Source organism: Giraffa tippelskirchi, chromosome 4 (assembly GCF_054371585.1).
Source record: "Giraffa tippelskirchi isolate mGirTip1 chromosome 4, T2T-mGirTip1v1.2.pri, whole genome shotgun sequence".
Lineage (NCBI taxonomy): Eukaryota > Metazoa > Chordata > Mammalia > Artiodactyla > Giraffidae > Giraffa > Giraffa tippelskirchi.
The window spans coordinates 36,356,276-36,382,551 of NC_137278.1; the positions used below are offsets into that span (position 1 = coordinate 36,356,276).

Below are 26,276 nucleotides of genomic sequence, written 5' to 3' on the forward strand. Positions count from 1 at the left end.
ACTATCACCCTGGAATTCTCCTTGAGTTGAGGTCCTCAGACCAGCAGCACAGCACCAGCTGGGGCTCACACCTACCGAACCAACATCCACACTGTAACAAGATCCCCAGGAGACCTGAGTGCACATTAAAGTTTGAGAAGCTGAGAGGCAGGAGGAGATGAATCCAGGCAGTGGGAAATTGATCAGTGCTGATTTATGAATGAATGCAGGAGAGAAGAGTGCATCTGGGGAACAGGTAGAGGGCTGGCCTGCCACAGCGGGAGGCACCCCTTATCCTTCCAGATAAAAGAGACAGGAGGATAGTACAGGTACAAGGTGGTCGGGCTCAGGAAGCTGGTGCTGTCTATTTCATCTATAAAACAGAGGTGTCACGTGCTGTGAATGAAAGCAGGGCAGACTCTGCAGCTGGGGAAAATGGAAAAGGTACAAATGGAGATGGAGGGAGAATGCAGGCCAGGCAAGGGGGCAGGATTAAGAGGCCAGCTGAGGGCCTCCCTGAGCCGGATGGCCACAGAGGCTTAGCAGCACCGGCTGATACTTCCAGAGCTGTTCAGCAGCCTGCCCACAGGGAGGAAAAGGCACAAAGTCAGGTTCACCCAAGGTCAAGACGGAGGCCTGAGAGGGTGGGTAGATGCCCAACATGGCAAGAGATTTAAGGACAACATCTTTTAAGCACTCTGCTTAAGCAAGAAAGTGGAACCCAAGCTGGAGAGGGGAAGGTAGTGAAGAAAGGAGGGATGGACGGACATGGCCAATGAACCGGAAGTTAGCTGAGGACTCACAATAAACACTGTGGGAGGCTCTAAGGAGAATTGGGGACCAGCGTGGGTTTTCAGTTTCAGAAATGCAAACACTTTGGCAGGCTCGTGATTTAATCCACCTGCGAGTGATGGGCTCGATCGATAGAGTGTAGGCTGCAAACATGCCATCTGCTCCACAGCCTTAGCACGACTGAGGGACATCAGATGACAAAAGCCACCAGTTGTCCCCTCTCAAAAAAGATGAATATAACATCAATCAAGCTGCCATTTTTCTCTACTCAAATCAGCCCTGGGTTGGGGAATGCAACATCACAAAGTCGGGGCATCAGACAGGTGTGATTTGAGCTTCTCCTCCTACAATGGTGGGATCCATGGCAAGTACCTGAAGCTGTAGAAGCCTCAGGCTCCTCATCTGTAAAACTGGGGTAATTATACCCATTTCTCAGTTTGCAGAGGACTAATGAGGCATCTCATGAAATGTCATCTGGCCTTTAACTCCTCTCCCTGTCCTCTTCCACCCCCATGAAGCTGGAGCCCTGCTCTAGAAGAGATCTACACAGTACTGTTCCTCCTAAAAAGAGAAGGATTTAGGGTTCAGTAGCTGAGAAGGAGGAGGAGGGAACTCTAATCTAGAGGGAGCAGGGCTGCTTAGCCCAGCATCCCACCTTTCTGTAAAAAGCTGGAAACACCAGTCCATTGTACAGGGCATGGCTCTACCCACTGGCTCTACCCACTGATGGTCCAGGCTGCCAGGGTCTCCCACAGGCGTGGCCCAGGGCCCTGTACCCAGGACTAGGCAGGAGCAAGCAGGCACAGGAAATAACAGGCCAAGCTCCGGCCCTGGAGGGGCCTGGCGGCCTGGGAGACCCTCTTGCCTCAGGCCAGTGATCTGGGGCTCTGGGCTGTCTGCACAAACTAACCAGGGGCGACACTTACTTGCCAAAGGGCCTCTCCAGGGCGAATGGCCGGGAAGCATAATAATACTGCTTGTATTCATCCATCCACACTTCAGCTGTCCGCTTGGTATTCCTGGGGAGACAGGGGGTGTCAGGGACGGGCTGTCTGAGAGGACTCGGGACGTATCCAGGTAAAATACACACATGTGACAAGTGGGCAGGGTCACCCCCATGGGGGCCACCACGGTCCAGTAACTTTATTCTCCCCAGGGTGCTGAGCCCACCAATCTCCAAAGGGGCCTCTCCCCCAAGACACAGGATTTCAGTGGTCATGACATACCCTCTTTCCAAAAGGCACAGACCAGAGAAATTATACCAGAAATTGAACTTCCCACGGCTCTCAGAAAAAAGAGAAAAAAGCCAGGAGAATCTGGCGTGTCCCTTTGGTGCCAGTACAAGAGGGGAGAGTGTTGACCATCTCACTCTGGCCATCCGTGGGCTCCTGTTCTAGAACTCTCCCCATCAGCAAAGGGCGCAGCTCCAAGGGGGAAGCCAGTCACACACGAGATTTGCACAGGCCATGTGATTAGCTTGGCGCAGGTGTAAAGAATGAAGTAACCAAGCCATCTTGGTCAAATGTTTGCCAGGACTCTGAAGTTTTTTAAAAAACCATTAGCTATCTGCTGTGAGTCTGACCCCCAAAGGTCACAGAAAAAGAGACAGACATGGAGGATGTTGTCACTCAGTTGTCCGGGACACCAGGGTACCAGGAAGAGAAGACACGGGAAAACAATCAGAAGCCTGAGCAGCACGTCCCAAGGCCTGAGTGTGTGGACTCGGGGGTGTCACCAAGAGGGCATGGCCTGCCCTTCAAGCCCAGGGACCTGAAGGGGTTTTGCACATGCGGTCCAGCTCTTGGTGTACTGAAGACAGCTCCTTGCTGGCTCCCTCCACCGGCCTAACCATCAGCCCACTGGACACGGCCAAGACCACACTGCCCCAAGTTTCCCCTCAACTCCACTGGTGGCATCCAGGGCCCAGTCTCAAATGCAAGGAACTTTCTAGAGCCCAAGGCTCTGCCCCCCTCTCCCCAGCTGGCCCCCGCTCCACATCATAGCCCCTTGACTTTCACGCACCAGGCATCCCAGCTCACCTTTCCCTGTCAAGACCCCAAGCAGCCCTGCCTTTGTTCCAGTCCCTGCTAAGGGGGTTCTCATGACCCTAACCTGCCCAGCATGAGGTCAGCTTTCTCACTGGTCAAGCCTACAGCTCCCCTACACCTGTCCACACCCACACCTGTCCACATGTGTGAGTAACCAAGGATGAGAGAACCCAGAAGAAAACACAGCAGGGGAAGAAAAATACTCAAAGAGGTGTTCTGTTCCTCCCTCCCCAAGATGGACCAAATGAGAGAAAAAAAAAAGGGCAAAGGAGGAATAAATTGGGGATGAAGTTGTCAAGTGACAAGAGGATTAGAGAGAGGGGGAGAAGAAGCTGGAGGTACAGAATTATTTTTCAAGGAGAGGAAAAAGGTTGAAGGAGAAGAAATCATGAAAAGGAGACGGGTGTATGGAGAGAGCGAGGAAGCAAGAACAGGCAAGTGGGCATCGCTGGGTCACTGAGATCTGGGTCACTGAGATCTCACGATCTCCGTCCTGTCCCTGAGCAGGAAGTGATGAGCCCCAGGAAAGGAGCCCAGGGCCTCAGGAGCTATGGCAGCCTGGCCGTTTCTGTGCACCCGCAAGGCCCTGGAGCAGTCACCTGGGCTGTACCTACTTATGCCCCCCCATTTCCGAATCTTCCGCAAGGGCCTTTCCCCTGGTGACCCAGCCTGAAGGTGATCCCTGCAGATCCCTGCAGGGGATCTTCTAGAAGTCAGGGTCAAAAATGGCTGCCCTCCCCCTGCCCCAAACAACACAAAATACCCAGAGCCCTGAGCCCTGCGGGAGGGTGCTGCCTAGTGACTCGAAGCCTCTAAGGCCACAGGCAGGGCTTTGCCAAGCCTGGGAGAAGTCAAGGGTGGAGAACGGCCTCAAGGCCTCCAGCCTGGACCTGGATGGGCAGGCCTGACCTCTCTTGCCCAGGCTGTGGCCCAGCAAGCATAACACACAGCCCCTGTCCATTCGCGACACTCAGGCAGCCGAACCTACCAGAGAAGCCGGGACAGCCACAGCCCATCACCAGAAAAGCCCGTGGCCACTGTCACCCCCGGGAAACCCGAACCCCCACAACATATACTTACTTTATATACGTGTTGGCGTTGCCATCTGGGAAAATATACGGGTGCTTCTTCCGGAAGACATGGCCCACTCGGCTGCAGGGGACGATCTCCAGGCTGCCCCCACACATCCATACCCTGAAGGAGATTTCTGCAAGACAGTGACGGCCCCATCACTGCTCTGCCTCCTAGACTGAGCGGCACAGGACGGCAGCACTGAGACACCAGGTCCCAGGGCGAGGGGAGGGCTGCCAGCAGCCTGCCTAGGGCGCCGACTCCACAGCCAGACTGTGTGCTCCATGGGCCTGCTACCTCGGTTTCCCTGCCCACCACGAGGATGCTAATAACTCACACCTGGGAGGGTGGTTTGCCTTAACAAGGAAACTGGCAGACACAGGAGAACACATGGAGGGCTGTGCTAGCGCCTTTGGAACACGCTCAGGGGCCAGCAGGGTGGGGGGGCCTCTGTGTGATGCTTTGGCCTGGAACAGAGGAGCCCGGGGACTATGAGAGAGCTGCTTTTGAGCATATGGAAGGTTTCAGGGTGGAAGATGGATTAGACTAGCTCCTATGACCCTAGAAGGTCAGAACCAGGACCAAGGAGAAAGACTTTTCCATTAGAGACTATGGGAGAATTTTCTGCTGGTCAAGGTCCAGATAGAAGGGGTTGTCATGCAGTTAGTGCATTTCCCACTCTGACAGGCTGGCAAGCCATGTGGCCAGGATGGGACAAACAAGACCAGTTCCCAGGAGGCGCCTGGACAAGGTGTCAATGCCAAGAGGCCATTCTATCTCCTACAGGGCATCTGAATTATAGCCCAGAGAAGGAAGTCTGAGCCATAGCCAAGAGCTGCGAACAACCACAGAAAGTGCTGGAAGCCTCAAAGCTGTTGCTGGGGTGCTCGCCTGGGTAGGGATTTACACACAAACCCATTTTCCCCGGTTGGCTGCTGTAGCAGGGGCCTCAGGGAGGGGGGTGAGGTAGAGTCAGCAGAGGTGGGTGGGCTGAGACCATGCTGGCCGGTGCCCTTCTCCCTCGAAGCTGCTTCCCGCAGGCTTGGAGTGGTGGTCCTGCCCGAGAAGGAAGCGGTGCTATACCAGGGTGGTGGGGGAGGACCATTGTTTGGAACTGCTGAATGCTGTGAGGGTGTTTCATTACTGCCTTTAACTTTTCTACAGAGGGTGCACCCCTTTACTGACTACACCCAGTGCAGTTGCCCCCCTGCATCCGACTGGATGTGCCACCAGTGGGAAGAGCTAGTTGTGCATCTGGAATACCCGCCTGGGCCATGTTTCTATAGTCAAGCTGAATTTGCTTCAGGAAACACTCAGGCTGGTGGGCGACTACCCCCGGAAGCAGACTGGTGTCCACGAGCAGGGACCGAGGATGTGGGTATTCTACCTCTGCCCAGCACATCTGATGTGCCCCGCCCCTCTGCACCTTGGGCCCCACCTTCCTGGGTTTCCTTACCATGGGGTCGTCTCTCTCAGCCTCTGTCCCTCCCACATCCTGCTGTCTTTCTCCCTTCTTTTCCACCCTGCAAGCAAGTGCTTGGACACAAATTCTTCATCCTAATCCTCACTTGCTCTCTCACCCTCTCCCTGTCCCCTCCTGACTCCTGCCCTGTGTCCCTGGGAAAGTTGCAGGCCAAGCTTCCTCGATACCTGTCTCTACCTGCCCAGGTGCTCTCCCCAACAGGATAGAGCTCATTCCCAGCTTGCTCAGATTTCCCTCAGAGCAAGGGCAATGTGGACACTAGGGTGAGGAAGGGAATTCTCAAGATTGCTGCCAAACAATGGTGAGAACATATGGCGGGGAGAGATTGGAGGCTTTGGGGTCAGTGGCCCTGAGTCTGCAGTAACCCACTAGCCCCGTCCCTGGTGAAACCTACTTGACCTAGTTGAGGCTGGGCTTCTTCATCTGTCAAATGAAGATCATAAAAGTACACCACAGGATTGCTGTTGGCATCATTGAAGTGGAACTTTGAGAGAAAATGTGAAAACTCTTAAGTGTGATGGAAAGCTCAGTGACACAAAACACTCCTCTGAAGCCAGGCTCTTTAAGACATGGATGCCAATGACATCACCCCCCTGTGCCCACTTTCAACTTCCTAGACAGTTCACAGCTTCCTGCTTCTGCCACAGGGGGTGCTTGAAATCTGTGGACCTAACACTGGAGATTTTGACTCCCCACAAAAATCAATGATATATGGTAACCTGGTGTTTGGCTGGGGCACTGGTGGAATCGTGGGCCCCAACCTCGTGTTTGTGGGAGGCAATGAGTGAGCTTAGCTGATGGCCAACATCCAGCTCTCCACCTTGTAGTGATGCTCAGAGGGGCGGGAGGGCTGAGTGCAGGGAACTGTGATGGTATGTGTGTGAATTTAGTCCCCAGGGCTAAGATCTACTGGACTCCAGTCAACTGCTCTCCAGGATCTCAAAACAGGGTTCAGTCTAGCTCCCAGAAAGGAAAACCCTCACGACCCTCAAAAGTTGAGACGGAGGCCTTACTTACTGGATATAACCTGTGAATTTTGTGCAAGCTTTCTTACAAAAATATGCATATGTTTCTGTGGTCTCTTCCTTACATGCATTCAAATGAGACATATGTCCTTCCTCATTTGCAAAATGAATCCCTCCAACCTGTGCAGTCTCCACACCCCCAGCTCCCACTAAACCTGTTTCCCTGTGCTTCCTTCACCCACCATTTTGCTTTGCTCTGAATCTATTGCCATCCCCTTCTCCTCTGCCACCATCATGCAGAGATCCCCATCTCAGAAAGTACTGACCCCTTACCCTGGTCCTTCTCTACCTTCCGTCTAGGCTCCTGGCATTCTCCAGCCCAAGGCTCCGGGTCTGAGGACCTTGCTGTCCCTGCTTCCTCATCTGGCCCAACCTTCACTTGATGCTAAGGACTCATTCCCATTCTGCCAGCCCAGCTCTCCTCTGGCCTCCAGGACCAACTCCCATGGCTGCCTGTGGCTCTGTCCAGATGCACTGGATGCCTTCAGATGCAGTACATCTTCTACCCATCAGCTTCCTCTCATAGCCCCCTGCAGCCTGTCTCCTCTCCTCCACCTCTAAAACCATCGTCCCTGCTTGTTTTCCTGTGTCTGTGCTTGAAAACGTCTCAGTTCTGCAGACACAAGCCATGGGAGGAAAGGACCCCTTCATTTACTCCTGGGCTGGGCTTTGCTGGGTCCTCTCTCAGGCAGTAACTTATGAGTTGTCCCAACAAGCCCACTCGTGGTTGTGGATGTTATTTTTCAACGGAGAAGCAGTCCTGAAGGGACTGCAGGCGGCTAGCATTCAAAGCGCATCTCCCCAGGTCCAAAACTCCTGCCCCTGCCCTGATCCCACCTCCCTCAGTGTGAATACCCACCATCAGCCAATGCCGCTGCAGGCACAAAGATACTGCCTTCAGGGCACTCACAGACAAACAACAGAGGCCAATCTATAACCAACTGTCCCATTTCTACCTCATCTACTCCTTCATCCACTCCTGACAGCTGCCTGTCTCAGCTCTCCTTCTGGTTAACTGATGCCCCCAGAGCCTGCAGCATGAGATGCAGTAAGAGCGTCTCTGCTTTGGAGTCCAGACTGTCGTAACCAAGATGACCTGAGCAGCGTGCCTTGCTGTACTGTGGCCAGAGTCAAGGCAGTCTGAGTGAGGAAGTTTGAAGTGTTCAGAGCGGTGTAAGGATGTTTGGGTACCACAATGAGGAGAATTTAACACCTAGGACATCCCTCTAGTTATCCTACACCTATCTACACCACGACTGCAGGATAATGCTGCATGCATCCTCCCAGGACAGGGAGCCAGGCCCGGTGACTCACAGGTTTATGCTGAAGCCTCTGGGAAACCCTTGTGATCCCAAAGCCCCAGGCAGTGGGGGCCATAGACAGAGGCATAAAGCAGCGGGCTCTCCAGGTGCAGCCCTGATCCTCCACTTGTCAGCAGCTCCTGCAAAGTCATCACTTTCTCGTGTGAAGGAGCAAAAAGACAATGTAGGGAGTTTGGGGGAGGGGGTGGTTCTTGCTGAATCAGCACCTGCATAAACTCCCCGATGACAAATGTCATGCAGACCTAAATCCGCTCTGAATTCCAGGCAGGGAGATGTGTAATTATTCCATCCACACTGGGGGTGCTGTTACCTTATTTTCTTTAAACTTCAGATTAATATTTGGGAAGAAACTGCCCTCCTTGCCCTCTGTTCTCAGCTCTTCCGTTCTATCTCCACACCAACCGATCAGTAGCTTTACCAGTGCTCATAAAACCCCAACCCTTCGCCAGAACCAACGTCCACCTGACAAGCCGTGATAGTGGACAGGAGTTCAGGCGAGAGGAGACAGCTCCCTCCCCCAGAATCACACCAACTCCTCTGCCACTTCTCAGCCATACAGGTCAAGGCTGGAATTTCCTTTGATAGCTTGGTTTCTGGACAAAGGCAAAGGGAGCATTAGACCTGGCTCTACTTAAGGCAGTAAGCCTGTATTAAGTGGAACCACACGGTCTGTACACAGATATCTTTTATCTAACAGCATCAGCCACTTACCACTGGACAAGGTGAAATCTTGTGCGGACCAAGGATTGGAGTGCACAGTGATGGGCAGAAAGAGACAGTCGCTCATAAGTCCACAGAGACAAATGCAATGACAAAGATTTTCCTTTCAAAAAATCTTTACGTTCTTTGGGCCACTTGGCCAGAAACCTCTGTTTTTGTTTTTTAATGAGTCCACAGACTCAAGTAGAGGCAATCTTACTGAGCCACAAAGGACAGGCTTGAACCTGTGAGCAAAACTGTGCTTCACATCACTGGGGACAGTCAGGGCTACATCCAGGCTCTCGACTTCTGAGGTGTAAGCACAGGCTCACCACGGTCACCACGGGCAGCCCAGCGAATGTCATGGCACACACCCTTTACCTCTCCGCCATGCTTCTGGAAATGGGTGGTCTTAAGGGACCGCACCTGGGCCTGGGGCTTAGCAAGCCACCCCACCCGGGGGGAAAGATGACTTTCCATCAGACCTGGATGCTCTTCTCAGATGAGGCCACTTCTCTTCTCTTGAGCCCCTGAACCTGGAAAGGGTGAGGCTGAAGAGAAAGCGGGAGGGATCTGCTGTCGCTGCGGGTCTGACAGGGCGCTCCTCTGACAAGCCTGCTCACAAGCCAGCCCAGAGAGGTGGCGGGCGGCCCTGGGAGCTTAACGGTTTCCACTGCTGCCCTAACAAATTACCACACCAGCCTGGGGTCGGGGGTTGGTCGGGCCCTCTACCGAGGGTCTCCCAAGACCAAATCAGCAGGATTGGGCTCCTGTCTGGGGGCTCCAAGGCTCTCCAGTTCACTCAGCTTGTTTGCAGAACCCAGCTGCTCACAGTCGTGGGACTGAGGTCTTCTCTTCCTCGCTGGCTATAGATCAGGAGCCCCCTTCCTTCTTCCACACGGTCCCTTCCTCGTCACACCTGGACGATCCTTCCCAGGCTGTGAATCTCTCAACTGCTTCTGCTCCATCTCCTCTCTCTCCAGGCAAAGAAAGTTCTCTGTGTTAAACGGCCCACCTGGTTAGACTGGGCGTCACCAGATAATCCAGGCTGCTGTCCTAGCTTAGGATGCAGTAGCCATCTGCAAACTCAGTGAGGGAAAGTAACTTTTCCAGGGACACACAGCCAGGGACGACCACAGGATTCACACACAGACCTGTCTGACCCCACAGCCCATGTTGACACACACGTGACCCTCCAAGCCTGACACAGCCTAACGTCCCTGACTACATTCTGGGGATGGGGGAGGTGGTGGTGGCGGCTCCTCTCTGGGACCCACTTCATCTCTCTTTCTTCAGTACTGTCTGTTGTATCTGCTATGCTTTGGAAACCACCTGCCTCCATTTTAAATCCAGAAATCCCATATTCTCCCTTCATATATGTACCAAGGCCTCCACTTTGGAAATGTATACCTCTTCCCACCATGCACACACACACATATACACATATACACAGAGACACACACATACACACATGCATGTGCATACACACACACACATACACACACACACACACACACTTCTACTGAGCAATAGGTTCCTTTCATCTCTAAAGACCAAAAGCTAAAGTGAGTAGATGTATTAGATATTTTTCATGTATCCTGTGTTATGCAAATTGGAGTTGAAACATCCAATATTAATGCAAAACAACTTCTGGGGGAAAAAAAGGCTAAAAGCCACATTTCCCTAAAGCCTGCTTTTATGCTGAACTGCAGATGTAATTATCAACACTCTTCAGTTCCTCTTAGAAACGCTTTGTGGGAATAATGGCACCAGGGTTGAGCTGCTTGAGTGCATAGCAGGGTTTGCATTCAAGTGGCTGCTGAGGTCGCTCCCAAAAGATGAAAGTGAGATGGGCGGGTGAGGCAGCACGCCACTGAGGATGGTCCCAGTCACCCTGGCCAGAGCCTTGTCCAGTGAACTCATGGGCTTTTGTGCTATGAAATCTAATCAATGCAACAAAAGCAACCACATCTGGAACACACAGAAATTTCATGTCTTGGGAAAGAACAGATATCTCCTCCTGCTGTTATGCCCCACAAAAAGAGATATGTGGATCAAAGGAACAGAATTGAGAGCCCAGAAATAAACCCACACACCTATGGTCAATTAATCCTCAACAAAGGAGGCAAGAATATACAATGGAGAAAAGACAGTTTCTTCAGTAAGTGGTGTTGGGAAAGCTGGATAGCTGCATGCAGATCAATGAAGTTAGAACACATCATATACAAAAATAAACTCAAAATGGCTTAAGGACTTAAGTATAAGACATATCACCATAAAACTCCTAGAAGAGAACATAGGCAAAACATTCTCTGCTATAAATAGTATCAATGTTTTCTTAGGTTAGTCTCCCAAGGCAAAAGAAGTAAAAGCAAATATAAACAAATAGAACCTAAGCAAATTTATAAGCTTTTCCACAGCAAAGGAAATCACAAACAAAATGAAGACACAACCTGTGAACTGGGAGAAAATATTTGCAAACAATGTAACCAACAAGGGCTTAAATTCCAAACTATACAAAAAGCTCATATAACTTGATATATTAAAAAAAAACTCAATCAAAAAAGGGGAAGAAGACCTAAACAGACATTTCTCTAAAGAAGGCATACAGATGGCCAACAGGCACATGAAAAGATGCTCAATATCACTAATAATTAGAGAAATGCAAATCAAAACTACAATGAGGTACCACCTCACACTGGTCAGAAAAGTTATCATCAAAAAGTCTATAAATAATAAATGCTGAAGAAGGTGTGGGGAAAAGGAAACCTTCCTACACTGCTGGTAGGATTGTAAGTAGGTGCCACTACTATGGAGAACAGTATGGAGACTTCTTAAAAACTAATAATAGAGCAATCTGACTTCTGGACATATATCCAGAAAAGATGACAACTCTAAGTTGAAACGATCCATGCACTCCAATGTTCACAGTAGCACTATTCACAATATTCAAGACATGAAAACAAATTAAATGCCATCAATAGATAAATGGATAAAGAAGATGTGGTACATATATGTATATGTATCTATACATGTGTACAGATATGTATATATATATATATATATATATATATACACACACACACACACACATAATGGAATATTACTAAGCCATAAAAATAGAATGAAATAATGCCACTTGCAGCAGCATGAATGGATCTACCGATTAACATACTAAATAAAATGACAGACAGAGAAAGACAAATATCATATGATCACATATCATAGGTGTGGAATCTAAGAAAATTACACAAATGAACTTATTTACAAAATAGAAATTGATTCACAAACATACAAAACAAACTTATGGTTAACAAAGGGGAAAGTGGAGGGTGGGGGAAGGATAAATTAAGAATTTGAGATTAATATCTATACATGACCATATATGAAATAGATAGCCAACAAGGACCTACCATATAGCACAGGGAACTATATTCAATATCTTATAATAAGCTATAATGGAAAAGAATCTGAAAGAATATATAGGTATATGTATAACTGAACCACTTTGCTGTATACCTAAAACTAACACAGTATTGTAAATGAACTATACTTCAATTTTTCTTAAAAAAAAAAAAAAAAAGCATTGCTTCTTCTGGCATGTAAAATGCTATAAAAAAAAAATGCCCAGAAATGACTTTTAAAGTGCTAGGAGCTGGCTCTAACAAATGGAATGTTGGAATTGGAGAAAACAGTATTTCCTGTGATAGCTGTCTGCAGGGTTTTTTCTTTTTTTTGTAGTTTAAAACATTTTGTGATGATTATAAAATGTCTCTCCCACACCTCCCCTGAAGTCTCTCTCTACTTTCCTGTTCCAATCAGCACTTGTTAATGCCAGACCACTGGGAAGCCAACTAGAAGCGATCACCCTGGATGTGAGCAGATGTGTGTCAACATTGCTATAAAGAGATGGTATTGGTAGGCTGGGGCTTCCCAGGTGGCACTAGTAGTAAAGAATCTGCCTGCCAGTGCAGGAGACATAGGGGATGCGGGTTCGATCCCTGGGTTGGGAAGATCTCCTGGAGGAGGGCATGGCAATCCACTCCAGTATTCTTGCCTGGAGATTCCCATGGACAGAAGAGTCTGGTGGGCTACAGTCCATAGCGTCACACAGAGTCAGACATGGCTGAAGTGACTTAGCACAGACGCACTGGTAGGTTGGACCGGAATGTGACATCATTGAAAATAACATGCTGCCTGCATCTACACATGGCTGCCGTGGTAAGGAAGGATCACACGCATTTTGTGAGGGTCCACAGGGCAGAACAAGGCCCAACAGATGGAAGCTGGGCTTTGGTTTCACTTAGAAGATTTTCTAAGAATTCAACACAAACATTCTCAATGACAGAACTTGCCCGATTGTGAAGCAGCAAACACATCATCATCAATAGCATTCGAGCAGACACTGGATGACTGCTATCTATCAAGAGCTGTAGAAAGGATTCTATGAATGGGAAGAAAGGCTAGAGCATGCCACGAAGAATCATGAGAGGTACTGTGAACATCAGGACATCTGATGGGCTCTGTTCAGAGAGAGAGAGATCTCGTCCCCATTGAGAACACCAAGGGCATACCTGTCCAAGTTCTCCTGGGCTGGTGCAGGGAGATCCCACCTCAAACTCCACTCCAAAGACCCTCATGGGATCTCAGGACTGAGTCCCAGGCAGGATATTTGGTTTGTAGGAGCTGGGGTTTTCTGCTTTGTTTGCGGAGTTTCCAATCTGGCCCCCATATGGCAGGAGACGGATTTTTCTGATGGATTTCTCTACCCGGCCTGGTTTGGGAGAACAGATGCCGTTGGTCAAGCCAACAGCCATAAATTTCCGGGAAATAATTCTTGGTGACTGAAGAAGAAAGCCATAAAGCAGCCTGGAGGCAGGGACAGGAGAAAACAATGGCAGAGGACAATGCATGGCATTACCACTGAATGCCAGGACGAACCCCATGGATCATTCTCTTGGCTCGCACCACTGCCCGGGGGGTGACTGTGCCAAACACGGTCCCCGGTGTCCAGAGAGGGGGAAGGGGTCCTGACATCCCAGACTCTTCCTCTTCCTCTCCTCTGGTTTATTCATCAAATAGTTACTGAATCCTCCTTCAGGGAAGGCACCACACGGAGCTCGCCAAGAACAAACAGACCAAGTCCCTGCCTTGTACAGCTTACATACTGGTCATCTCTTAGGTCTCACCTGCTGGAGGGAAGGAATGGTAACTAACACGGACTGTGTCCATATGGTGCCTGGAGCTTTTACAGACTTACCTGCGTGGATTTCCACAACAACCCCCAAGCATCCGTTTGTTACACTTCTAACACATGAGGAAACTGAAGGGTCAGTCAGTGTCATCAGCAAGACAGAATGGGTCTCTGACTACTTTCCCCTGTATCTGTACATGGCAGCCCTATGCCACTGTGGCCACAACTGGCCATCTGTTTGCACAGTTCTAGAGCCTGGAACTCAGCCCTTCCATCCCCTTCACTTCGCATCACTTTGCAAGAAAAGGTAAGGGCAAATTGCCTCCAGAGCTTCTGTAGCAGTCACGCAGTTGTTCTTGTTGTTCAGTTGCTCAGTCCTGTCTGACTCTTTGCGACCTCATGGACCGCAGCACGTCAGGCTTCCCTGTCCTTCACTATCCCCTGGAGCTTGCTCAAACTCATGTCCATTGAGTAAGTGATGCCAACCATCTCATCCTCTGTTGCCCCCTTCTCTCACCCTCAATCTTTCCCAGCATCAGGGTCTTCTCCAATGTGTTGGCTCTTCACATCAGATGGCCAAAGTATTGGAGCTTCAGCTTCAGCATCAGTCCTTCCAATGACTATTCAGACCCTCCTCCTTAACCCAGGCTATTCCCCTAGAGCAGCCAACAGATGTGATCCAGAAGTTAGTGGCGGTGCTTTAGATCTTCCTCATACTTTTATCCCCAGTCTCCTTCCAACTCTAAATTTCCAAGTTCAGCACTCCTAGCTCAGGTCTGCCCCCAGCCCGCCCTCAGACTTGGCGCTCTTCCTTGGTCTTTCTGGCTTTTGCATCTCACCTTCTCCCTAAGGGTCCCCTGGGCATGTTTCCCTGGTCCTCAGCATCCACGTGGCCCCATGGAGAAACAATCTCCTTTCCTTCCCACTTCCAGCAGCCACTCCTCTGATGCCCCACATTGTGTTCCCCCAAAGGAGTGATCTGCTGCCCATTTCCCTGGCTCTCATCACAGGCCCAGGTGGTCCAAGGACACGGAGACCCCTGGCCAGGCCCCAAGACACAGAGCCAGCGACTCACCGAAGTTCTCCCCGCCCCAGATGTCCATGTCCATGTCGTATTTCCCCAGGTAGTCGAACCAGGATTTGTCCATTACAAAGAGCCCTCCAGCTATGATGGGAGTCCTGTGCAATTGGAAGGAAAAGAGAGAGGGTCAGTTAAGGGAGGGGGACCACTGTCATGTCCTTCTGCCCTTTCGGTCCTGACGTTGAGGCCATATTCTTCCCGTTTCTGCTCCTCTTCAGAAAGACCCACACATGGTCCACTTACCCCAAACAGGAACACGCTCTGGGACTTTTCCTATTGACTGTAAATCTACTGACCCTGCAGACAGGCTAATTCGCTCATCTGCACACCTCCTATGGGGGGTTTCTGAATTCGCTCAGAAGTCCAGCCTTCCCTGCCTCTCTCACAGGCCCGGCCCAGCAGGGCTCTCCTGGGAGCCCCACAACAGAGGGCAGGGACTGTGGGCCACTGACCGGGCACAGAAGAGGGGCTGGGGCAGCACTGTGAACAGCATATCTGGTTCTTGAGGCTGGTCTCTCTCCCCTCCCACCCCTTCCCCTCTCTGCTACAGATTGAATTATATGCCCTGAAAATGTGTTGGGGTCTTAACCCCCAGTGGGCTTCTCAGGTAGCGAAAGTGGTAAAGAACTCGCCTGCCAATGCAGGAGATGCAGGTTCAATCCCTGGGTCAGGAAGATCCCCCTGGACCCCTGGAGGAAGGCATGGCAACCCACTCCAGTATTCTTGCCTGGAGAATCCCATGGACAGAGGAACCTGGTGGGCTATACAGTCCATGGGGTCGCAAAGAGTCGGACACGACTGGAGCGACTTGGCATGGACGCAACCCCCAATACCTCAGAATGTGACCTTATTTGGAGAAAAGGTCTTCACAGAAGTGATAAAGCTAAAATGAGGTCATGGGGCTGGTCCCAATCCAATAGGCCTGGTGTCCTTATAAAAGGAGATACTCAGTCGCAGAGACAGACATGCACAGAAAGAAGATGAGGTGAGGAGACACAGAGAGAAAGTGGCCCTCTGCAAGCCCAGGATGGGGTCCGGCACGGCCCTCAGGAGGAAGTCACCCTGCTGACACCTCGAACTTGGACTTCCGGTCTCCAGAACTCAAGAGAGCACATTTCTATGGTTTAAGCCACGCAGCCTGTGGCGCTCTACTGCAGTAGCCTTCACCTTCATCCTCTCTCCTTGGGGGCTCCTCCCCACCTCCCCTCTCCTTGACTGCTGAGAGAGATTCCAAAGAAGCTACTTGGAAAGGAAAGGGCTGCAGAATCCAGTCAAACAATCCAATGAGCACAAGGATGGGTATCTGGGGTGGGAGTGGAGGGCGAGCCCCTGGGACTAGGCCCCTCATTCAGCAGGTCCAGACAGAGAAGGGAGCTTCATGTCAAACAGTCAATTGATACGGAGCAGTTCAGAAGCTCAGTCTCCCGATGCCATGACATCCTACTGTCCTCTGACAACTGGCTCAATCCTGGGAAACACTTGTCCTCTGATGAGCAGAGATATTCCCACAGGAAGAGAACCAGCCCTGAGAACCCCACCCTTGGGACAGGGAAGGGAAACCATAGGCACCCTGTCCTCGCCTCGGCCTACTGCTGCATCAGGTGACTCTGGGAGTGTGGCGAGTAACCGAGGCACTGCTGTGCTGCATGGCCCTCAGGATGATCAGAAGGTTCTGCTCTCTCTTGAGGAACAAGGGCAGTATCTGGTGTGCCACGTAGCTCCCATCTCCCTCTCAGCATCACTCCAGATTGTGAAGGCTGGAGGAGGGAGGAGGGGCCGGCTGGTCCATGCGACAGAGGTTCCACTGCAGGGTTCTCCCAATCTCCACTGTCTGTCTGTCACCACTCAGTTCTTCACAGCTCTTTAGGTCTCTATTTGACTTAAGTTAGTTCAGTGAAAGGGCTTCCCTGGTGGCTCAGATGGTAAAGAATCCGCCTGCAATGTGGATGACCCAGGTTCAATCCCTGGGTTGGAAAGATCCCCTGGAGAAGAGAATGACAACCCATCCAGTATTCTTGTCTGGAGAATTCCCTGGACAGAGAAGCCTAGCAGGCTACAGTCCACGGGGTGGCAAAGAGTCAGACATGACTAAGCAACTTATGCACACACAATTCAATGAGAATGATCAGACATTTACTCTATGCAGGCCCTGAGATGCAGAGGTGCCCCCAAGGAGCCCAGGGCATCTCTGCATTCCCCAGAAGGAGCAATTCTAGTTCCCTGGTCTTCTTGCCACATCCTCAAGCACTTGCTGGCCTCCTGAGGCTCCACCGGAGACAGGTAAGTTTTCGCTTGGAGGTTCCCAACAGGCCTGGGACACGCGTGCTCTCCAGTCTTAGGGATATCAAGGCCACACACATGATGCTGAGACTACTACATGGACGACCAAGCACTCAGATGGGCCCTAACCCCAGGCATCCATCTGGCCACTGTGCTATGGGTCACAGTGGGGGCTGGAGGTGAGAATGTAGATCAGGACAAAGCCATCTACAGCACCACACAAGCAGCCCAGAGCTGATGCCCCTGTGGTGTTCTCACACGGGACACAGCAGTCATGTGTGTGAACACGTAGCAGTGGCCATGCCTTGACAGCAGCCTCCACCCATAGCAATGGCTGACAACCCTCCTGGGCTGAATCCTGACATCCAGGACCTGGAGGCTAAGGAACTTTCTTTCCCCTTGTCAGAGGCTCAAATGGGACCATGTGGAACCCTCCAACATTTAGCAGGAAGTGTAAGTACATCAAGGCTTCCCAGGTGGAGCTAGTGGTAAAGAACCCACCTTAGGAGTTCATAAGAGACATAAGAAACACAGGTTTGATCCCTGGGTTGGGAAGATCCCCTGCAGGAGTGCATGGTAACCCACTCCAGTATTCTTGCCTGGGGAATCCCATAGACAGAGGAGTCTGGCAGGTTATGGTCCACAGTGTTGCAAAGAGTCTGACACGACTGAAGCAACTTAGCACACATGCACAAAAGTACATCATGGCCAATGTGAACGAGGCTGAGCCAGTCCTCAGCACAGGTCTCCACCAGCCCCATCCCTCCAGCAGAAATCTCCATGAGGACAGAAACCTCCTAAAATAAGGGCAAAGGTGGCGCTGGCCTGGCAAAAGGTCCTTTTGGTTTCTGGCCAATCTTTTGAGCCTCTCCTGTGGACTGCTTCCCTATAGCACATGACAGAGGGAAGGGCCAAGTGGTCATGAATCTTCCCACTCCTCCCTTGCCCTGACTCACCTAATGGGCTCAGTGGGGTCCAGGCGTCGAGCCTTCTGCTCTGGTGTGAGCTGCTCCCATTGGAAGTGGAGGCTCCAGTCAAACCCTGAAACACAGCATCCACGTGCTTGACTCAGCCTCCCTGATGTACCTGCAGAGCTTGCTCATTCTGGCTCATGAACATATCGAGTTTCCCAGGTGGTCCTGGGGTAAGAGGTCTCACCCAGGCTGGTTGGCAACAGAGCTGCCCGATTTCCCTTCCACTGCTTCTTCTCTTTCTCCAGCCCCTCCTGCCTCTCTGAGCCTTCTCTGCTAGGTGGACTTAGGGAAGAAGGGCAGAGGATACAGAGTGGGAGTTGAGAGACCCCAAGAGTGGTACCCAAGGGGGACATGATGGACAATTCCAGAGTATGGCCCTTGGCCATGAGTCTTGGGAGTGAGGGGTGTAAGCAGGAGGTCTGTGAGGGGTTGAATCACCCCCAATCGGTCTTAGGGAGTCAGCGCTCAGCCCTGGGCACAACTGTGGTGGGCCTCAAGGAGAGAGAAGCACCCAGTGCTGAGGTGTCAGAACAATGCAGGCCCCACAGGGCGGGGCAGGGGGGCCCTGCTTCCCTCCCATCCTCAGGCCCTGGGGTGACCTGCCCCCTCTCCGATCTTTCCATGCACAGTCCCCGTGGTCAGGGCCACCCTGCAGCTACTGACATTACAGGATGCAGGGCTGGAGGTTCCAGAAAAACCATTAGGAGACTTTTCCTCTCTCTCCCTTGGCAGCAATGACTAGGAGAAAAAAGTCCTTCTGGGCAAGGGCATCGGCCCCACTCACCCCCTCTGAGCTCCGTGGCTGACTCAATGTAGTTGAAAGTGTCCAGATGAATGATATCAATCACAGGGCACACCACCCGCGTGTAGTCCTGGAAAACGGAAGGCCCGCACTCAGATGGCGGCATCAGGGAGGCAGGCTTGGGATGGGGGGCAGGGAGTGTGGGGGGGAGGGCCGGAGACTGGTTTCAGGGCCTTGACCAAGCACTCCCCTCTCTGCATGTCAACATTTCTCATGTATAAAGTGGGCCATCAGACACTGTGACCTCTCCACAATGCTAAGAGCCTTTCCTTTACTGCTGGGTGCCTTCTCGTGGCCATCTAGGCATGGTGGGGACATGGGGAGGCTGGCTGGAGTGTGCTGCTCACTGAGGAAAGGGACATCAGGAAGAAGGGGGCCCAGGAAGTCCTTCAGTGTCACGGGGCTCTCAGGAGGCAGTGGATACAGTCAGCTGGGAAGGTGACCTCAACAGCTCCCCTTACAGTGGGAATTTCCCAGTACTTCAACTTCTATGGCACCCCACTCCAGTACTCTTGCCTGGAAAATCCCATGAACGGAGGAGCCTGGCGGGCTGCAGTCCATGGGGTCACTGAGTCGGGCACGACTGAGCGACTCCACTTTCACTTTTCACTTTCATGCCCTGGAGAAGGAAATGGCAACCCACTCCAGTACTCTTGCCTGGAGAATCCCAGGGACGGGGGAGCCTGGTGGGCTGCCGTCTATGGGGTCGCATAGAGTCGGACACGACTGACGCAACTTAGCAGCAGCAGCAGCAAACTTCTATGCCTACGGTTCATGGGCAAGTTGAGAAAAGCATCTCCAGAGATTCCTAACTTCACTTGTCACCTGTGATACTCGAATCTGTAACTTCAGCCCCAAACTTTTGCTCCTCACTTTCCAACTCAAGCAGATCCAGTAGACCACCCGCCCCTCCGGCAAGCAGATCCAGTAGACCACCCGCCCCTCCGGCAAGCAGATCCAGTAGACCACCCGCCCCTCCATGCGGATTCACCAAGCACTGCAGTGGTGCCCTCACCAGCCTCCCCGCACACGTTCCTTCCCTTGGTTCTCTACTTCTGTCAACATGTCCCCCTTACTCTTCAGCACTAACTTAAGAAGCCCCACCTCTGCCCATCAACTGGATCAACCCTGCTGACTGTAAGTCTAAAACCACTCTTCTGAATGGAACCTCTCTCTTATCCCCTCACCCCTGGAGTACAAGGCAATGGCAATGAACTCCTGGCCCTCCCCCTTCACACCCCTTTCCCTGTCATTCTACAGGTGGCTGATGCAGTTGACTTCCAAATCTCACTCTGCAGCTCAACAGCTAAAAACCTGAACTGCCTTGATATTAGGTTCAAACTCCTTAGCCCAGCATCCAAGACCATCAATAACAGGCCTGTATCTAGTTTCTGCTGGGTTTCCCAGGTAGCTCAGTGGTAAAGAATCCACCTGCCACACTGTAGGAGATGCTGGTTCAATCTCTGGGTCTGGAAGATCCCCTGGAGAAGGAAATGGCAATGCACTCCAGTATTCTTGCCTAGGAAATCCCTTGGACAGAGGAGCCTGGCGGGCTACAGTCCACCGGGTTACAAAAGAGTCAAACACAACTTAGCAACTAAACAATCTAGCTCATCACTTGCTCTTTCCCCCAGGCTACCCTGCTGATAAGCATCAAAGTCATCAAGGGGATAGTTTCAAAGTCTGCAAGACAAATCTATCGGTTCTCAGGAGCCATCAAGGCATTACATATATTTTTCCTTACTGCTGGCTGAACACTCCTATACTGATGTGGAGGAGGGGAAACTGGGCCCCAAGAGCAGGATGAATGAGAGTCCAGGAGCTGGGAAGAGCCAACAGGCCTGGACCAGCCAGGCAGGACCACTTTTCCAGTCCTCTGCCCCTCCCTGTCCTAGCAGCATGGGCAGGCACTTCTGTTTCTCTTGCAGCAATTTAATTTCCTGGTTCAATCTCTCCCCTAAATGAGGCTGTCTTCTTATTTTAAGCTCAGAATCACTGAGTACCTGCCTTGATGTTCACAGACTTAATCTGGCCTCAGTCTCCATACAGGACTCATTCTAACAGTGACAAGGTGTCTTTGAAGCCACTGGCTCCCGTGGAAGGAAATGCTCATTTTCAGTGCATCGCTTCCCCCTCTAGGATGTGCACAGATGCTTCCAGCACAGTTAATGCCATACCTAACTGGCTGCCACAGTGCTCTGCGGCCATTGCCATCATGTGTCCAGGTGTGTATACACACTGCGTGCACACACAGCCACCCCCACCCACACCACTATCTACACAAAGCACACCCCACTCCTGACTTGAAATCTGAAATGTTCTCAGAAGTTCAGAGACTGACTTTCTTCTGTGGGTCTGACAAAGTCCTCTTTTTGCCTTTGTCTGCTGAGTTTGGCCTCTGCAGCTTCACCGAATCCTTAGGTAGGTCCTTGTGCAGCAAAGGACTGACCTAAAGATATGCTTAGCCCTTGCCCAACCCCTGAGAGGTATCTTCTAAGCCCTTGACTTGTTCTGCTTATAAAAGTGTCTCTGTTTACCTGGGAGCCCTGGGCTATATTAGACTCTGCTGACAAGGAGATTTGCAGTGAGAGCCTTGGGCCATGTGGTACCAACTCAGTTTAACCACTGGAGGGGCATGGAGACTGTGGCAGTGATCAGTCATGTCTACATGGCTGACCTCCAATAAAAACCCTGGACACCAAGGCTGAGGTGGGCTTCTCTGTTTGGCAGTTCTCCATACATGTTGACACATGTCCTGGTGGCAGGAAGCAAGTGCTGCCCACACACCAGCTCTAGGATGATCATGCCTGGAACTCTCCCTATGCACCTTTTCCTGCTGCTGATTTTAATCCATATCCTTTTGCCATAATAACATAGAAACCATGTGTATCTAGTGAATTATTGAACATGAGGGTGGTCTTAGAAACCCCAAACTGAAATCTTGCTTGCTTGTTTTTTTAAACTTTCTCCTCAATATTTGGAAAGTGAAATGCAAAATAAAATGCTGGTTGCTTACCTTAGCCACAGACTTCCCCAGAAGCCACCCATGGGCACAGCCTCGAGGGCTACGACAGGCTCTTGGGTACTCTTCTATGAGTTCTGAGGGTTTCTGCATGCATGCATGCTAAGTCACTTCAGTCATGTCCAACTCTTTGTGACCCTATGAACTGTAACCTGTCAGGTTCCTCTGTCCACGGTGTTCTCCAGGCAAGAAGACTGGAGAATCTTCCCAACCCAGGGATCAAATTTGCATCTCTTACATCTCCTGCATTGGCAGGCAGGTTCTTTACCACTAGCACTACCTGAGAAGCTCTCTCGGAGCATTTCTATCCTTCTATTATTCCCATCACAACTTAGCTGTGGCAACTTCTTGGTTCAGACACAATGGAGGGCCAATTAGGCAGAGGGGGATGTTTGGGGCTAAGTGATGTGTGGAGCCAAGACCTTAAGAGGGGGCTGCAGGGGGTGTTAGACATGACCTCTTAAAGCCAGGACACAAGCTTCTTGAATGACCCTGGGGGTCTCATCTGCTCCATTTTTGCATTCCCCAGCAGCTCCTGCCCACCCCCCAGTCCAGAGCCTGCTGGGCAGCAGGTGTTCAGTTGGCACTGGGTGAAAGAGGGCAGCTATGAACTCCCTCTGAGGACACTGTCGGTGGCTGGAGACAGAGCAGGTGGGCCAATAATGGCTGAGCAACATGGCCTCGCCTTCTGTAGGCTCAGAGATGGATGTACTCTCCATAAAGATGCCCAGATCCCCGCAGGCTCCCGCCTGTGTGCCCAGGTGGCTGTATCTTCAAGGCTAGGTCCACAGGTAAGCTCCAGCAGCATCTGGTGGAATGCCTGACAGATCCACAACAAGGCCCTGCCCTCTCCCCCAACACAAATCCAAGCCCACCCCCCACCCCCACTGAGAGCCGATGGCCATCAATCACCCCTCCAGTTATGTCTCTTCTTTCTCCACCATAATTAAAACCATGTTGTGAATGGGCAGTCAAGAAACTTCCAGAGATGGCCGTTCACTCATTGCATCCACCAGCATTACTGGAGCACCAACTGTGGGTTAGGGACTGTGGTTGGCACAAAGATGATTAAGACCTTGCTGTCTGGGGAAGGTGGTGCGCAGGAGAGCAGAGGATGACAGTGTGGGGGTCTCTGTTAACCTGGAGGGAGGGACGGGGGAGCAGGAGCAGGGCCAGAGACCTGGGTTCCTATTCTGGTTCTGCCATGCAGAATACATCTGACCTTAAAGCAAAGCAGCATACTCTGAGGCGCTCTGCTTCTTCATCTATGAAGCAAAAACAATCTATAATTTGCAAAACTATCCTGCCTTCCTCACAGGGCTTTTGGAAGAAACAAGAGAGGAAAGCATGGGAAAGGGCTTTGAAGCTTATGTAAGCCATTATTTATATCAACTTGCCAAATGCTATTGGGATGGAAATTTCTTAAAATCTTTTTTTTCCTACTAAAGGAATATGTAGATAAGGAGAAGAGGGAAGAAGACTCTGTTTCAAGAAACCCAACAACGTGGTGCTTGCTTCAAGTATCATCAAGTAATTGAAGGGAAGGAAGGGAAATCAAGGAGATTTTCCATGTGGAAAACACCAGCTGAGGACAGCTTCTGACAGCTCAAGCCCAGCCTCTTCCTTCTCTCTATTTTCGAAAATCCCAAACTCCAATTACAGCTGAAAATTTCCACTTGCACTCACAAGATCAAATCATGTCTTCCTCTGAGATGAGACACATCCAAAGACATGGAAACAGAGGCTGACACACACCCACACTCCCCATCTGGAAAGGGATGTCTCAGCAGAACCGTTTCATCATCAAGAGTCGGGGTCTGTAGGGGCAGGGCGGGACCACAGTCAGGGTTTGTCTGAGCAATCCTCCACTATGAAAGCGTGAGGTCAGACAGTGATGGGGACCGGGAGCTTGGCCCTGGGAGCTGAGCTCACTCTGGGGGCTGTATGACTTCTACAGGAGGACTGCTGTACAGGTGAAGCTGGCCAGGGATGCATAAGAGTGCATTTTTCAAAGAGGGCTTCTGAGGTGGACTCAGAGCCACAGGGAAGGGAAGGGCCTCCAGGTTCATTAAGGCTGCCTGAGGATGGCATCCTGCAGGGAGGGACACATCAGCTTGGAGGTCCCTACAGATCCCACGCTGAATCACCACCAACCCAGGAATTCCACTCCTTGGTGTGTCCCCCAGAGAACTGAAAGCAGGTATTCAGGGGAAAACTTGCATATGAATGTTTGCAGCAGCATTATTCACAATAGTGAGAAGGCAGAAACAACCCAAATGTCAATTAGTAGATAAGTGGATAAATAAAATGCAATATACACTGTGCTGTGATATAATAAGAAATATATCTGGTCTTTGTTCCTCTTAAAACTCTTGGAAGTTCCTGACTAATTGGGGTGACAGGAGGGGCTTCCCTGGTGGCTCAGAAGCGAAAGAATCTGCCTGCAGGAGACCTGGATTTGATCCTTGGGTTGGGAGTATCCCCTGGAGAAGGGAATGGCAACCCTCTCAGTATTCTTGCCTGAGGAATTCCAGCAAGCTACAGAAATCCAGACAGAAGCTAGAGTCGGACATGACTGAACAGCTAACACTTTCACTTTCACTGGGGGTGACAGGAACATCTTTTCTTCTCCTAATGAGCCTCTTTCATTATATCTAAGTTTATACTAATGAGGTGAGTCTCTGAAGACGGGGGGGAGGGGGGGGCGGGGGGGGGCGGGGGCGCAGCTTCTGGAGGAATCAACCCTGTGATTAAAGGGCTGGAAACTTCAGCCCCACCCCCAGCCCTCTCACATTTCCTTCCCCATTGACCTCCCCTCTTTGCACCCCCAAGGAGAGGAGAGACAGAGCTCAACTACATAAAGGAATCTCCATAACAGCCCTAAACAACATGGTTTGAAGAGCTTCTGGATTGGGGAACTTAAGCAGGATGTGGATTCCTTTTACGTGGTCCATCCCCAGTTCTTCCTCAAAACCCTGCCCAAAACAAGTGTTCAATAAACAATTTACAGTCGGGAAGCAAGCACATTTTCCTCCTATTACAAGTGTATCACTTCCCACTGCATCTAGTTTCTTATTGTCATTCCAAACACTGAGCCCCTTACTCTAGGATCACCAGGGGGTGACTGGTGCCCTCTTTGGGTTTGCAATCTGTTAGAAGAGACAGAGAGCTAAACCCAGAAAAGGAAATTATGGGGCCAAGTGGACAATTCTTTCTGGGAGTGATCCTAGCTGGCCACGCAGTCAGGACAGGCTTCCTGGAGGAGATGAGGCCCTGGAGAGCAAGGGGCTGTGAAGAGGAAGGGAAGGGCATCCAGGGCCAGGAAGGGCTGGGAATGTCAGGGCGCAGTCAGCGAGAACAGCCTAACTTTGTAAGAGTATTAGACCCGGGAGGCTGGCTGCATTTACAGACAGAGCACAAGGGAGGGTGAGCTCGGAAGGGCCTCCAGCGCCTGGTGAGGCCCCTCAATAGACTGGTCTGCTCATAACCTACCATGTCTCCATCCAGACCTCTTCACCATCACACACGTATACGAGCCCTCCCAACTTTAGGGAAAGTGGCCACGGGATGGATTGTAACATCCAGGCTCATATGTGAGAACTCTCTACATCCAGCTAGGTATCGGATGAACAAAGTTGGAAAGGATTTCTTAGTATTCTGAGCAGTTCACGTGTCTCAATTCTTCCATTGCCTGATACTGTCATTTTGCAGGTAGGAGTCAAGGAGTCACCTCGAAGAGCGAGACGGAAATAACCACAGCACAAAGCACAAAGGAGATGCTGTTGAGGTGACACTGAAGGTCTCAGGGCTGGTGGTACCAGCTAGGGAATATCAGTCCAAGTTATAGCATTGTCCCTGAAGCCGTACCCTCATCTGTGAAATGGCTATGTTAAAAAATACGTGGCCTCCCACTTCACAGAGCAGCTGCAGAGTCAGTAACTCGGGGGGAAAATGAGCAGCATGAATGCCAGTCACAGACACTGGCATCTAAATATGCAGGGCCTTCTGTAGATAGGGGTGGAGGGTGGATAGATTTCGGGGGATATAAAATATTGATGGGAGAATTAAAAAAAATTTTTTTCACTTTCAAGAGGAATAAGAGACACAGAGAGAGGAAGCAGACAGAATTCTAGAATAACATAAGGGCAGACAGAGGCAAGGAATTCAGGTCTCTTGGCATCCAGCCCCCTGCATCTTGGTCTTCGGGCGAAAGTGACATGGCTAGAGGTACAACGGAGGCCTCAGGAACTGGGTAACGAGGCCCTGTTAATTCTTCTGCCTCCTTTTCACAAATGGCACTCATCAGGGCTCCCTTTCTGGAACCTTCTAACATCTGGGAAAAATTGATCCGTGCCGTTCTCTTGCCCAGGAAGCTGTGTGCGTCATGTCCCAGCTGTAGGTGCCCCACCTGCAGGCCTGCTGTAGGTGACACTGTGAGGCAAAGAAGGCGTCCTGGGCTTTGTTCCACCACTGTCTGCTGCGTGACCCCAGGCAGGCCGCTCTC

General features: G+C 51.0%; 1 protein-coding gene across 3 annotated transcripts in view; it reads right to left on the reverse strand.

Annotated features, from left to right (window-relative positions):
- The window catches only part of GALNT14 (polypeptide N-acetylgalactosaminyltransferase 14), a 214,802-nt gene that overhangs the window by 15,587 nt on the left and 172,939 nt on the right, over positions 1–26,276 (reverse strand). For all 3 annotated transcript variants that reach the window (XM_081587436.1, XM_081587437.1, XM_081587435.1), the window contains 5 exons: positions 18,733–18,820; positions 17,931–18,015; positions 14,689–14,792; positions 3,900–4,026; positions 1,698–1,790 (listed from right to left, as the gene is read on the reverse strand). In XM_081587436.1, coding sequence (XP_081443562.1) covers positions 1,698–1,790; positions 3,900–4,026; positions 14,689–14,792; positions 17,931–18,015; positions 18,733–18,820 — 497 coding nt within the window. The remainder of the gene's footprint in view (positions 1–1,697; positions 1,791–3,899; positions 4,027–14,688; positions 14,793–17,930; positions 18,016–18,732; positions 18,821–26,276) is intronic.